This window comes from Anser brachyrhynchus, assembly GCF_964034855.1.
Source record: "Anser brachyrhynchus genome assembly, chromosome: 11".
Taxonomy (NCBI): domain Eukaryota; kingdom Metazoa; phylum Chordata; class Aves; order Anseriformes; family Anatidae; genus Anser; species Anser brachyrhynchus.
Window position 1 is genome coordinate 22400312 of NC_137706.1, and position 14232 is coordinate 22414543.

Below are 14232 nucleotides of genomic sequence, written 5' to 3' on the forward strand. Positions count from 1 at the left end.
GTGCTTTTTCTTTTTATTGAACCTGAAGAGAAAAATGCATGTTTAATGAAGACTTTCTTACCAGGGTTTGTTCTGATGCCATTAACAAGGTTCTTGCCAGGGTTGCTGTGACTACTCCGGGCCAATTCATCCTCTGTGTGAGGCGGCTGCACAAGCACACTACGTGGTTTGGGCTTCTCTCCTCCATCTTTTTCTTTTTTGGCAGTGGCAGATTTTGGAGATTTGTCCGATGGCTGTTTCACAGGTGTGGGTGATCGTTTCCCTTTCACTTCTAATTTCCGGGCAGGAGAGGAAGATTTGGGTTTACTCAAAGGCTTCTTCACACTTTTGCTCTTTTCTTTCAAGTCCTTCTTGGAAATTTTATCAGTTCTGCTCATGCCTTGCTCATTTACCAACATATCAGGGTCTACCATGCAGACATCAGGGTGAGGAGGATGAGGGTGGGGATCTACCATTGGAACAGGCTGAGGATCATGGCTGGACCTAGAACTGGCATGATGAGCATTTCCAACAGCTTTATCTACTGGGAGGAAATCAGCATCTTCATCTGAGTCCATGTTTGCATCTGCTGTGATGGATGGACATTCTTCTGTCTCAGGTGGAACATCTGAGTCTGACTGGGAGGTTCCAGAATCACTCACTGATGTTGGAGGCGTTTCCTCCACTGTGGCACTTTGCACAGGGCTACTACTCATGTGGGGTGGTCTTCCTTGCACTGAAGGATGACCCTCCTCCTGTGAGAGGTCACTATCTTCAGAGAGCTCATGAGGGCTTGGGTTAATGAAGGAGGGCGATAGCTCTCCCTTCCTGTGCTTGAATTCGCATGAGGAAAATTTCTGTCTGCAGTCAAAACTGCCTTCTAAATGTGGCTCCGTCTCATGGGAAGCATCTCCATGGTCCTCTGCTCTTCCAGCCCTTTGCACATCTGGGAAAAAGGGCTGGAAACTGTGTTCAGGGGACATCAGAGAGGAAGGACGGCTCTGCCTCTCTGTGTCCTCTTTGCCTGTGCATGGAGAAAAACTGCTGTCAGAATCAGGGCATGTTTTTTCATCTTTTGTCTCTGCTGCATGGTATGTGCTTTGGAAAGCTTGCAGACTGGTGCTCACCTCTGTTGGACCATTGGCTGTGGTTTCATCTTCATGCTGATGATGAGGAAATGATGTCAATACATCAGGGAGAGATGTTAATGTCATCAGCTGTTCTGTAAATGGTGCTTTCTGCTCTGGACTAGTTACACAGGGCTGCTGTTGTTTCTCTGCAGAGAATGGTGTGGGCTGTGAACTCTGACACTCCCTTCTGCACGGCAAAATGCTGTCACTCATGCCGCTACTGAATGCAGAACCACGTTCTTCAGCAAATGCGAAGTCTTTGGTTTCAGCTGTATGGGTTTTCATAGCCTTATCTGGAATCTCTGGAGATGCATCCCAAAGACTCTTGGTACTTGGTTCTGCTCCTGCACTTGTGTATGCAGAAAGCATATGGGAGTAAAAACTTTCTGCTGTAGTCGGTATTACAGGAGTGGTTGCTTCAGATGATGGTTCCTCTGACAGGCTGGAAGAGTCATCCTTCAGTGGCTGTTGGGGCACAGACTCTCTTTCCAGACCTTTGGAGAACAGTTTATCTTCTTCATATGGACTCTCTGGTGAGAATTTAGTTAAAGATGAGTTACGGCAGCTGATCTCAGAAACCTCCAAGTACTCATCTTTCTTCCCCTGGCCTGAGGACAAAGCACAAGAAACCTTTAAAGGAAGAGCGATATCTCCTAAATGGCTTGCTGAGGTTTGTTCATGTCTGAACACACTAGATGTTTCACTCTTTCCTAGCAGGGAGCATTCAAATCCAGAAGAGATATCCATCACTCTGCCTTCTCCTGTTGGCACCTTCTTGTATTCCTCTTTCTGTTTTTCAGAAGCAGATTTCAAGTATATGGCTTGCTCATAGCACTCTGAGACACCCTCTGTACTTGGATAATCTGTTACACAGAAATGTGATTCCTTTGTGGATTTTTCAGCATCCTTTCTCTTTTGCAAAGAGTCTTGGCTTAAATGGCACATTTCTGAAGCCTGCTCATCTCTGCCTATGTCTGGCAAGTCACTGTAACCAGCAACATATGTTCCCACAGTTGTGGCTGATGCAGTTTTCCTAATTCCATATTCCTCTTTCCACAGTGGATCAGAAGGTGAAGAGGCAGTAGAAGGGGGTGAATTGGACTCCTCATGCTTGCCTTGCAGAAGTGGTTCTGTTACATGGAACTGCTCCATTGCTGAGATGTGTGCATAGACTGTGCCTGCAGCTTGGTCAGGGCTATGCAGTTTAGACTCCTTTTCAGATCTCTCCGTAGCACCTTTCTCTAACTCTGAGTCACTCATGCTTTCTTCCCCTTGCCCTGCTTTGTCATAGTATGTATCTTTGAGATTTTGGCTTTCAGATTTCAGGGACAGAGGTATCTGCTCCTGGCCAGACAAAACGATGTTCTCATCTGGACAAGTGGCACCAATATAGGTAGCTGATTTTTCTTGATAAAATATGTCAGTGGGAGAGATAAATGCTGTGCTTGCAGATGATGGATGATGTTCACAGTCCACTTCTTCTGGCAAAGCACAGGACACATTCAGTTCTTCCTGTCCCTCAGATATCTTAGGCTTATCTGTTTCAGACAAGGGCAAGTATCTCTTATGGATGTCTGTATACTCGAAGGCTGCATCTGCTTTATCTTTAGGGGATGCTGGAGATGACAACTCCTTCTCAGCAGAGGTATAAAGGCAGGACTCTTCTTCCTTTGCAGAGACATGAAAACCTTGATCTTTCTGAGAGCTCGGTGCTGTTGTTAGCACCTTGTCCGTGTGACCTGAGATGTCTGCATCCTTGGATGTGAAGGGGGAGAGTCCAACTCCAGACACAATTATCTTCTCATAGATGTCAGCATACTTGAAACTTCTTTCATCAGGATAGGGTGTTGGTTCTCTTTCTTCTTGCTCTTGTCTCATGGAATTGTCATCACCTCTGGTTCTGCAGACCCCTTCCTCATAGGAACAAGGGTCCACAGGGCTCCTGGAGTAGGACTCAGGAAGATATGCCACTCGGCTCACAGAACCCACAGCCTCAGAATGGCCACTGGCAGCACTGCTTTTCTGAGGAGGGACTTCTAGAGGGGAGCGTGCATGCTGCCCTGACCCTGCAGCACTTTCTTCTGGGGATGCTGCTACATATTCAGATTCTGCTGGTCTTGTAGATTGGAACAGAGCAGATGCTGCTGCCACCTGCTCTTTGCCTCCTGTAGAGTCATAATGAGCCTCGGTGGATTTGTAGTCATCCTCTTGCTTTCTATCTGTCTTGTATTTACAGTCCATTTCCTGAGACAAACCACTAACATCTGTTTTCTTTTCTGTGTCCTTCAATGGAATTTCCTCCTGTTGCAGTGCCTTGCACAGATCTATCTTGTAAGACCTCTCTGTTTCTAGCGTTGTGCCAGTCTGCTTTTCCAGAGGGCTAGCTGTTACTGGCAGGGGAGATGCTTTCGGTGCTTGGTCTATTGACTTTGCATAGATATCCAGGACAGCTTCCTCCTCCTCATCTAAATAGGAGTAATCTTGTTTGGATGTCAACATCAATTCTTGCCTTTCTTTGTTTCCAGTTAATGGTTTGGCCTGATTTTCCTCACCAGAGACATACTGAGAAGACAAATGAGAACTGTCTGGGAAAGTGACGTCAGCAGGAGCTATGTTAACGATCTTTGTTTCTGCTGTAGTTTTGGCAATCTTCAGTGTCTCTTCTTTGTAATCACGTGATTCCACTTTTAAACATTCTGCTTCTGCTTGCAGTAACACAGGTTTGTCTTTGGCATGACAGAGATCCTCATCCTCCTCACTGGATAACTGCCCTGCTCTTCCAGTGTCTCTTCCTTCCTGAAGACACTCATAAGCAGAGCCCCATGCTTCACTTTCTACTCTTCTCCAGGTATGACTGCCAGGTATTACAGGAGATGGGATCTCCGCTTCTCCCATTTTAGGAGGGGATTTTTCATATTCTGGTACCTCATCCAAGAATGTGCTCTCTCTCTCTTTATCATATATCTGCCGCCTTCCCTGAACAGAAATCTCTTCCACTTCTTCTGGAAACCACACTTTCTTCTCATAACTTAAATCTTTCATGTAAAAGTCGTCCATTTCTGGAGATTTTTCTTCTTTAGCTTCCTTGAACCTGCAAGATTTTACATCTTCAGCAGAAACATGTGATGATGTTTTATCCTCGACTGGGCTAAATTCTGTAAAGTATAAGCCCTTCACATCTGGAGATACTTCCTGAGAGAAGCCTGCAGTTTTTTCCTTAGATGTGGCTTTTTCTGTTACAGAAAATAAACTGCTATCATCGGGAGACATTTCTTCAGTTGAAGTATCTCTGGGTGATGCATCTTTAACCGGGATATTTTCTAGGCAAGAAAAAGATTTTGCCACTTCTTCTGTGAGCACTTTGGTAGAAATGTTTGGTGATTTTTCATATGTATCTGGGCTCTGCTCTGTGAAATCCATAGATCCAACAGCTTCTGATGGGAATTTGTCAGTAAAGTCAGACAGAGTTTTTTCTTTCACAGGTATTTCTTCTGTGAAACTAAGAGATTTGATGTCTTCTGGAGAAATGCCTTTAACAAAAATGTCTGAAGAGATGTCCTTGCTGGGACTCTCAGTGAGAGAAATAGATTTGGTTTCTTCTGGAGAAATGTCTTTAACTGAAACCTGAGAAGATTTTTCTTCTTCTGAGGTGTCTTCTGTGAAATAGAGTAGTTTTCCTTCTTCAGTAGCCATCCCCTTAACAGAAATATCTGGGGATTTTTCTTTAGCAAGATTTTCTTCTGTAAGAGAAAGTGATTTAGTATCATCTGGAGAAAATTGTGAGGTTTTCTCACTTTCAGATTTGCTTTGGTTTGTGAACCATGGAGGAGCCACACTTCCCAGAGATGTTTCTGTGGTAGAGTATGGCTCAAAGGACAAGTGTTTTGAAAATCCCATTAAACTTTCTGCCATGGATTTAGTTTCTAGCTCTTTTTCAGGCTCCAGAAACACATCTGTGCTGGGATGCGGTAGTACAGGAAGCTCCTCCTCCTCCCCTATCACCACTGTGTCCTGCTTGTGGTAGGAGAGCCAGGGCAGCTCTTCCTTCCTCACTGGTGCTTCCTGCACCTCCTCCCCAGGAGATACCTGCACATCACTGCCTGCGTCCAGCTTATGCAGTACAGGTCCAGACACTTCTTTTTCATGTCTATACTTAGATGCAGACACCTCATCATCTCTGAGAGGTTCATGCTTGGTTACCTTTACAACAGAAGTTCGATCTTCCAATTTCTTAGTGGCAGCATCTTCTTCTTTTTCAAATATCTCTGAATCTACTGTTTCTAGCTTTTCCTCCACTGGAGACTGGTGGAAAGGTGTGTGTCCTGCACTAGTGGGACCAGATTGGGTGGGAGATGCCATTTTGACTGTACTATCATCAGGACTCATGCATCGTTCTTCAGCCTCTGCAGAGTCAACCTGGGAAAACGGTGTTTCTTCAGTGGATAAAGGCAAACCGGAAGTATGCGTCACTTCTGCGGGGACACTGATTAACATATTATCAGTGCATTCTTGATGAGCAAAGAGTGGGGCACTGTAATGGCCTCTGAGTTTCTCAGGCATTTCAATATTTGGAGTCCCATCTTCTTCTTCCTCTTCCTCTTCTGCCTCTTCATCAAGATCCTTTTTTTGAGCTTCCAGTTTTCTCTCTCCTTCTGCTAGTGCATGGAAATCTTCAGGAGGCGGAGATTTAAAACATTTGTCTTCCTCCAAGGATGATGTGGGAGAGATTGTGCCAGCAGAAGGAACATAGTCAAGACCTTGGGTTGCTTCAGTCCGAGAGGAAGGCATGCTGTTTACTGTGTCTAGAAGTAAAGAGCTTTTCCCAGTCTCTTCTGTTTGTGGTGCTGTTATAGATGCAACTGACTGATCTTCTGCTACTGAAGTTGCAAAAGACGAAAGCTTATCACATTCTGTAATGGAGGTAGCAGAAGAAATATGTTCTTCCTCGGCTAGCGGAGCTGCCACTATGTTTGTAGGATATGCCAGGATTTCAGACTCCTGGCCAGCATAGCCCTTGGCTGCAAGGTCTGCAGTAGGCATGGCCTGTATTCCGTGTATTGCTTCAAAAGAGCCTGGGTGGTCAGGAACAGAAATGTCATATGCATTGACATCATACTTCAAGTGTGGGATCCTCTCTTCCTGTTCATCATGTATTTCTTCATCAGAAATCGTCTGCTCTGTTTCTGAATATCCTGGGATAGTTTCATCTTGGATATATGAAACATGTTCTGCTGTTGCTCCTGCTGGGACTGGCAGACTGCTCAGATACGACTCTTCCTTTGTTACCTCCTTTCCAAGTAACTTGCTTTTCTCACCCATGTCACTAAATTCTTTTTCATTTTCTTTAACGGTAAATATTTTGTCCTCCCTCTCATCCTGCTTCAGTTCATAGAAATCTTTACTCTTTTCCACCTTCATTTGCTCTGCCTTCATTTGCTGTTCTTCCTTTTCTTCCAGTTCTGCCTTTTCTACCACATCCTCTCTCTTTTCCCTCTCACCCTCCTCCTGTGCCTCTGTCCCCTCAGTATACTTTTCACAGGTCTTTGTTTCTGCTTCCCTCTGTTTTCTGTCCAAAGAGATTTTTTCCTCTTCTTCCTTGTCTTCATCTCTGAATGCTGGTGACCAAACAGCTTTTGCTACAAGGTCACTGTGTATTGGTACCTGTTCTCTGTCTGGCAACAGCTGAACTTCCATGTACTGCTCAGCTTTTCTCTTGCAGTATCTCATCTCAAGATTTTCATCTAATGTTCTTCCTTCATCCTCTATTTTTTCAGCTTGACCTGCTCTTGGTTCTAGATGATGGACTGCTTTTTCCTCTGCTGGGGATTCTTTTTCCAAATCAATAGTAGTTGTTCTCTGATCAGGAATGTTTGTTTTCAAAATCGGATCCACTTCAAGGTGATTCTGAGATGTCACGTCACTGGACTCTTTCATCTCTGTTTCAGGTACTCTCATAACCTTATCACTTACTTCTATATCAGAAATTTCTTGAGCCCCCTGCAAGTCCCCTTTCTCTTCATTCTTCAGCTCCTCAAAGTCCTTTGTAAGATCTTCTGGTGAAGACAGGACTAACCTCTGTTCAGCTATGGAAGTCTCTCCTGGTTCCACCTCTACTGGCATCTTCTCCATTGGTGATGTCCTCAGGTCAGTAGGTACTTCCTTTTCAGGTTTGATTTTGATCTTCTCAGTTTTGATTCTGCCTGGAACTTTTGCCTTGTATAACGTTTTTCTTACCTCTGGAGTAAATGGTTTTAAGTCTGGTTTAGACATTTTTTTGGGCTCTGGCTTGATTTCTTTCTTTTTATCCTCTTTCTTTGAATCTTTTTTTTCCTCTTTCTTTCCATCATCTTTTTTTAAGTCCTTTTTCTCCTTCTTAATCTCTTTCTTTTCTTTGTCTTTCTTCTCCTCCAGTTTGGATACTTTCTCTTTGAGATGCTTTTTGCCTACTTTGTCTTTTGTTAGTTTTCTTTTCTCAGCTTTGAGAACATCACTTGATTCTGTCTTTATCTTTTCATGTTTAACAGGTTTCTCAGGAATCTTCTCAGAGTGTTCTTTAACCTTTTTCTCAGTTTTAGCATCCTTTATGACTTCTGGTTTTACCTCCTTATTCCCCTCCTCAACTGCCTCTTCTTTCTTAGCTTGCTTTGTCACAGATGGCTTGGGAGAAGATTTAAGACTCTCTTTACTGTCAGTTCTTTGTTTAATTTTGGTCTGCTTCAGCACAGGTGGAGGTATTCCAGAAGTGATATCTTTCTGAGTAGCCACTGGGTACCTCAGAAAATCCAGGTGCTTGAGTTTCTCAAGACCTTCCAGTATTTTATTTTGAGGTGCATTTCCAGGAAACAAAACCCTTACAATTTTCTCTGTTGGGCTAGCTGGCAGCCACACCACTAGGGCTGTGATGGATGTGAGATAGGGAACAGAAATTTCACCTTCTTTCCCACTTGCGAGAATTATGCCAGTCTTTGCTTTACTATTACCAGCCCATTTCTGCATTAGAAACTGCATTTCTTTACTGTCCTTGACAGGATTCAGTATATACATGTCCAGCTTACCCACTCCCATTTTGTGGAAAAGCGTGATAGGTTCAATGGTACTGCTCACTACCCTGTATAGAGGCTCTGATTTAATGCCAAGTCTGTTGAGATACTGCAGTGTCAGACAAGCTTCTTCAATGCTCCTCTTTACTTTCATGGATGATTCAGGCATCTTCAGTTTTTCAGGAACATTAAAAAATACCACCCCCAGCTCGGGAGAAATTAGGTTCTTCATCCAGTCACTGTAGTTGGTAGAGCCCTGGGATTGTTCCTCCTCTTGTTCAGCAACTTTCCTCTGCAGCAGCCCATTGATGCCAGGTAGGTTGTCTGCACCAATGTGGGTCAGAAGAATAGAGTCAATCCTATCCAGGTGCCTTACCAGCTTCCAGAAACAAGATTTCCTGTCAGAGCCACCATCTACAAGGATGTTAAACCCATTGACAGCAAAGAGAGCAGAATCACCTCTTCCACCAGGGAATATGTAGCAGCAGGGTTTAGAAAGCTTCAAAAAGCCCCCTGAGGTGGGTGGTTCCAGGAGATCAAATGGAGATGGCACGTCAACTGTTTCAGAGACATATTCTGCAAACTCAGACACCCCATCCATTTCTGGCAAAACTGGATCAGGATTCAGTTTCAGATTAATAATATCCTGAAATCGAGGATGCCCAAGGTTGCTCCAGTCTCCTTCTCCCAAACACGATACAGTAAGGGACGCCTTGATATCTGAATCAGTGTTGCTAAGAATCTGGGTGACCTATTGAGACAGGCACAGACAAATAAAGGTCAAACAGAGCTCTGAGACCAATTCAGCTCTTTAAAAAATAGCCAGTTAATGCAGAAATACTGCAAAGACTCCATGAGCATTTTACTGAGAGGAAATGCTGAGGATAGATGAAATACTCCAAAAGCCCATCACAAATAAATGCATGCAGCCATGCTCTGCTCTCTTTTAAAATTCTTCATGTTGATGGGTTTTTATGTTTCCTGACTGTTTGGGCTGCATGGTGACAATACCTCAGGAAAGAGAACAAAAGCAGCAGCCACCTTGTCCTCTTTCTTTACTTCTTCTTATTCAACCTGGGATATCAGTCTCTGGCTTGGGTTCAAAAACCCAAGCAGTTTCTTTTTGATTTGTGAATTCTAATCCTGAAATACCCTTTTCAATGTTAGGCATCACTGTCAGAACTTATCCTCACTTATTGGCTACTGAACAATCATATGGTACTTTGTGCAGTTTCAGTGCCATGAGACTTTCTCTTCTATTCAGGTTCATTTTCTTTCTTGAAGCCTGTTTTAAAAAGTCAGGACTCCATCTCCGATGGGGCTGGGGACGTGATACATGATTAGTAAGTAGAGCTAAGGTAGATATCACCTTCAAGGCTCCTTAGAGCTGTGCAAAAAATATCCTGAGCAAAGAAGCATTACAACTCCAACTTCCTAAGAATCTGGAATGAGGTTGGAACATTCCTCCTTTGCATTATATTCTCAAACAATCCACCTAAAATAACTGAAGGCATTCAGATTTCCTGATGTAATTACAGCAGCAATGTTACCCATGGTCAAACTAATCAATGAACCATTCCTGCAGCAACTGCACATTCAATCCAGTGGAGGCATTCTAAACGTCTATCACACAATCACCAGTGGAAGCTGGGCTTATCAAAACCTGAAGAAGCCTATATGTGTTTGCAGTGAGCTCCAGTAGTAAGAAAGCTTAAGGCCTCTGAGGAAAGCTACAGTAAAGCTAGCCAAGATAATAAGCAAGAGATCTAAGGTTAAGAGACATCCTATACAGTCTTCAGGACCATGCTGGACAAAGTCCTGAGCAATCATGTCTAAATTTATTGCTGAACCCACTTTAAGCAAGAGGTTGGACTACAAACCTCTCAAGTTCCCTTCCAACCTGAATGATTTTGCAATTGTACGATTAAATAACTACATTTGTAGTTACTTATTCATCATTTAGTCATTCCCGTGTCATCTTTATGCAATGAATTCAAGGCTTTCTCTGTCACTTTTTTTCTGTATGTAGTTATACACCCCCCCCAATGAACACACTGAACCTTAAGAACAGCTTATGCTCACTAGACGGATTGTGAAATGAAGAGAAATACCTACATTTACTAGGTTGACAATGACCTCCATTGGACGTTATTTTTAAGTCACCTGCACATATTTTAAAACCTGCATTAAGAAATTTTAAGCGTCTGCCCACTGCAGAGTTGGTCTGGAGGGATGTCTCAAGCTGTGCACTTAAAGGTGGCATCACCCATGCCTTTCGTTTTGGAAAACTTAAGCCAGGGAATTAAAGCAAGATGCCCACGACTACACCATGAGTTATTTACAATGTGCAATTATTTTGCTGGAGTTCATAGAGTCATAGAATGGTTGAGGTGGGAAGGAACCTTAAAGAACATCCAGCCCAACTTCCCTGCCATGGACATGGGACATCACCAGATCAGGTTGCTGAAAGCCCCATTGAACCCAACTTTGAACACTTCCAATGATGGGACATCCACAGATGCTGTGGGCAACCTGTTCCAGTGCTCTGTCATGCACTTTGGGAACAGGAAGAGACATCCTGGCTTACTGCTCATGCTCACCTCTGGGTCTGAAAGTATCTCTGCAAACTTCTGGTAAGTGAAGGTCCCCGTCTGCAGGATCAAGTCTCCTTCCTGGTCTGAGCTCTGACCACAGAAGATCAGTAGTTTGTGGGCTGATGAATCACACAACAGTGAGTGAACCTGTTGCCATGAGACAGTGTTGTCATTAATTTGATTTGCAGTCAAAAAGTTATCTATATTCTTCACCAGTACCCAGAAACACAACCACATGGAGAGTCAAAAACTTCCAGGTGATATTTACTCATTTACAAATAGCCAAAATGTAAGTTTTCTATATACAGAAGAGTAGGTTTCTGAAAAGGGAAGACGATGCAACTGCCTGCCTGACACAGCTCCACATTACATCATAATTCACATTAGGAAAGTAGGCTAGTTTCAAGAGAAAATGTTTGCTAGGAAGCTCTACAAGCTCCTGAGAAATAGTTAATATCAAGCAATAGGCACTAATTCTTCCAGGAAGCAGCTAATTGCCATAGGGCTGGCACACAAGGAACCATACATTCTTGTGTCTTTCTTTGTCTAGCAGTAAATTGTGCCAAATAATACTGGTTATAGCGTATATCTTACTGGCATGACCAGAATGCTTAGTAACCTCACCACACCTTGAAGCAGACCAGCAGCGTGGTCAAGAAGGTGCGAAGTGTGATAATCATGGCTCTCTAAGTCAAGCACAGGCCAGAGATCTGATGTGGAGAAAACACAGTGTCCTTACCTCAGACACGATGCTGTCCACATTGGGATTTACCAGGATCACTGTCTCCAGGGTATCACTCCGGTGATGGAGGGTTCTTTGGCCTGGGGAGAAGCAAGAAAATAAACGAGAAGGGAAAAGTTGGTAAGAAAGGGTCTTGTCTACTAATGTTTTAGCTTCTAAAATTCCAGTTCAGCATGGCTTTGATTGCAAGGCTTCAACTTACGTTCTAGACCCAATTTATTAATTGGGTCTGACAGACCAAAGCAAGCCCTTTCTGGTAACAAGGAAAAAATCCTAGCTCTGGATCAGCACTCTCTGCAACTGAACTCAACATGTTCTGAAGTCCACGGTGCCAGACGTATCAAGATGCCTGCTTGTGCCAGACAGCTGTGCCCCACACAGACTGGCACAGACTGATTATCCCATCCAGACAGAAGTATCTTCCGTCACTGCAGCGACCATGAAGAGGTATATATGGATACTGTCCAAGCCTTAGTCATCACAGGCCTTTGTAAGCCAGTTGGTGCCAAGAAGCTCGGTGCCAAGTCACCCTTCACTATTGTCATGCAGCACCGATACCAAAACTCTTGTCATTCTAAGTGAGCTTTTTTTTCCTTAGTATTTTTTTTTTCTTTAAACCTGCACTCCTAGATGTGAACTGCTGCTATGGGAGCTATCTAGAATGCTTGCTCTTCTGTCTTCCTTCTGTGAGAGTCACAAACAGGCACCCAGATGAGAATCTGCTCTGTATGTAGGCAGAAAGGGAAGAGCCAAAGAGCAAACAAGCGCCTAGTAGTGTAAAACAACACTTTGTGTGCTCAACTTGATGTGGGCATTACATGGAAATTTCACAAAATATTGACATAATGCCTGGGCCCTATTCATTTTTTTTAGAAAGAACGGTAGTAAGCGCCTGCTATCCTGAAATGAAAGGTTAGCGATATCTTTTTGTACCTTTGTCAAACAACTCTGTGAAGTGGGATTATGTAAAGGACCCTCCTTGCAGAATTTCCTGTGACATTGCAGGTGGTATACAGTTTTTTGGATTATGGCCTTTGCAAATACCTCTCTCTGGATATTACATCCACTCTACAAGCCAGACACTTAGAACTTAACTGTTGAAATGTATAATTCATAGGGTTTAGCTTCTCAGATAGTTTTAATCCTTCATCTTCCATACATCTACTGCTCTCTGTCAGTGTTGTTCTTCCCACCCTCTTTAGTCCACAGCTTCCCATCATCTCTTTCTGGGCAGATCGCAATCCTTCTAAAAGAACATGATGAAACTGGTGTTTCAAAGAAAGGTACCAAAAGGACACAAAACGAAAGAATTCAGAGGAAGGCAAATATTTAGCACAGCTTTAACCAAACTCAGTTTACTGGGATGTTCTACTGCCAGCAATTAAGTATAAACCAGCTAGAAATGCCCTGAATGCATCTTTCAGACCAAAATGAGAGAGGCTTTAAGCTCTGAGCGGAATTTTTTATATTCTGCTTCTCTAGCTGCTTTGTGAACTTGTATTTTTTTCAGTTTGTCTGAAATGGTCCCTCCAGACTGAAACAAAACCAATCACTGTGCAACAGAAATGTCTGCACTCAGCTCAGAGGCATTTCTGCCAGACTGGAAAACAAGCCCCTGCACAAAGAAGGGATTCTGCAAGTGAGCCCATGGCGAGTGGTATGGGGGGTGGCAGGTGGAGCATATGAGAAGGGCCCAGGAAGTGTCTGGGGCATGCACTGCAGCCAAAAAAAACACTCATCCACTCATCGTACTCTTATCTTAAAGTAAGAGTAACTGTAAAGGCACTGATGATACTTTGGCATTGCTTAGATCCCATCAGTGAACACAAAGAGTACCTGGTTTCCTCACTGATTGCATTGTGATGTTTTTGCACAGCTCACCCCACACCAGGGCCTCCACTCGTGCTGCTCAGTGCAGAAGCAATCTACTCCACTCTGTCCCAGACCTACGGTTGAAAAATGGAAACCTAAACAATCCCATTCCCCAGGCTTCAACTTTTACCACCTTCCTGCTTATAGAGACCTTTTTGGCAGTTGTTATCCACATCACTTGGAGAACACAACTTGGTGTAGAGAACCAAGGCCAGTAGTCTCTTTCTTGTGCTTGTCAGGCCCAGAGAGTAGTCACTGGTGCCAACACGTGGCACCAGGTACCAAGGTGCTGCAGAGGCAATGCCAGCCTAAGGGCTCTGTAATGGACAATGCCAGTCGTAGAGGGAAAGGGGCCCGTCTGCAGGACTAACAGGCATTAAAATACTGCTGCTTTCTGCCATTTCTGTCATTCAAACCCAAGCAGCTGAGCTGTCACTGCTGAGACTGGTAAACAAAGCATGGCTGGTTAGCAGTCTGCTCACATCCTCCCATCCCACAGAGGGGCAGTCCCCTTCATGCTTGAAAGAAATAGAAGAGCTCAAGCTGTGAAGCCAGCAGCTGCTGGCAGATGGATGGTAAGAATGGCGAAGTACTGAGTCTCATGAAGGGCCACGAAGATGATTAAGGGATTGAAGTGTTTTTGTATGAGAGGCTGAGAACAATAAGACTGTTTAGGCTGGAAAAGAATAGGGGGGGAGGAAGAGGCAGGATGGGGAACTTATCAATATTTATAAATACCTGATGGTAGGGAATGAAGAAGATGGAGCCAGGCTCCTCTTAGTAGTGCCCAGTGACAGGATAAGAGGCAATGGGCACAAACTGAGACACATGCAACTCCGTCTGAACACAAAAAAAACCACTTTTTTACCATGAGG

The 14232-nt window shown here is 43.8% G+C and overlaps 1 protein-coding gene across 3 annotated transcripts in view; it reads right to left on the reverse strand.

Annotated features, from left to right (window-relative positions):
* The window catches only part of MAP1A (microtubule associated protein 1A), a 58533-nt gene that overhangs the window by 6925 nt on the left and 37376 nt on the right, over positions 1-14232 (reverse strand). For all 3 annotated transcript variants that reach the window (XM_080551640.1, XM_080551641.1, XM_080551642.1), the window contains 3 exons: positions 11483-11565; positions 10750-10890; positions 62-8900 (listed from right to left, as the gene is read on the reverse strand). In XM_080551640.1, coding sequence (XP_080407766.1) covers positions 62-8900; positions 10750-10890; positions 11483-11565 — 9063 coding nt within the window. The remainder of the gene's footprint in view (positions 1-61; positions 8901-10749; positions 10891-11482; positions 11566-14232) is intronic.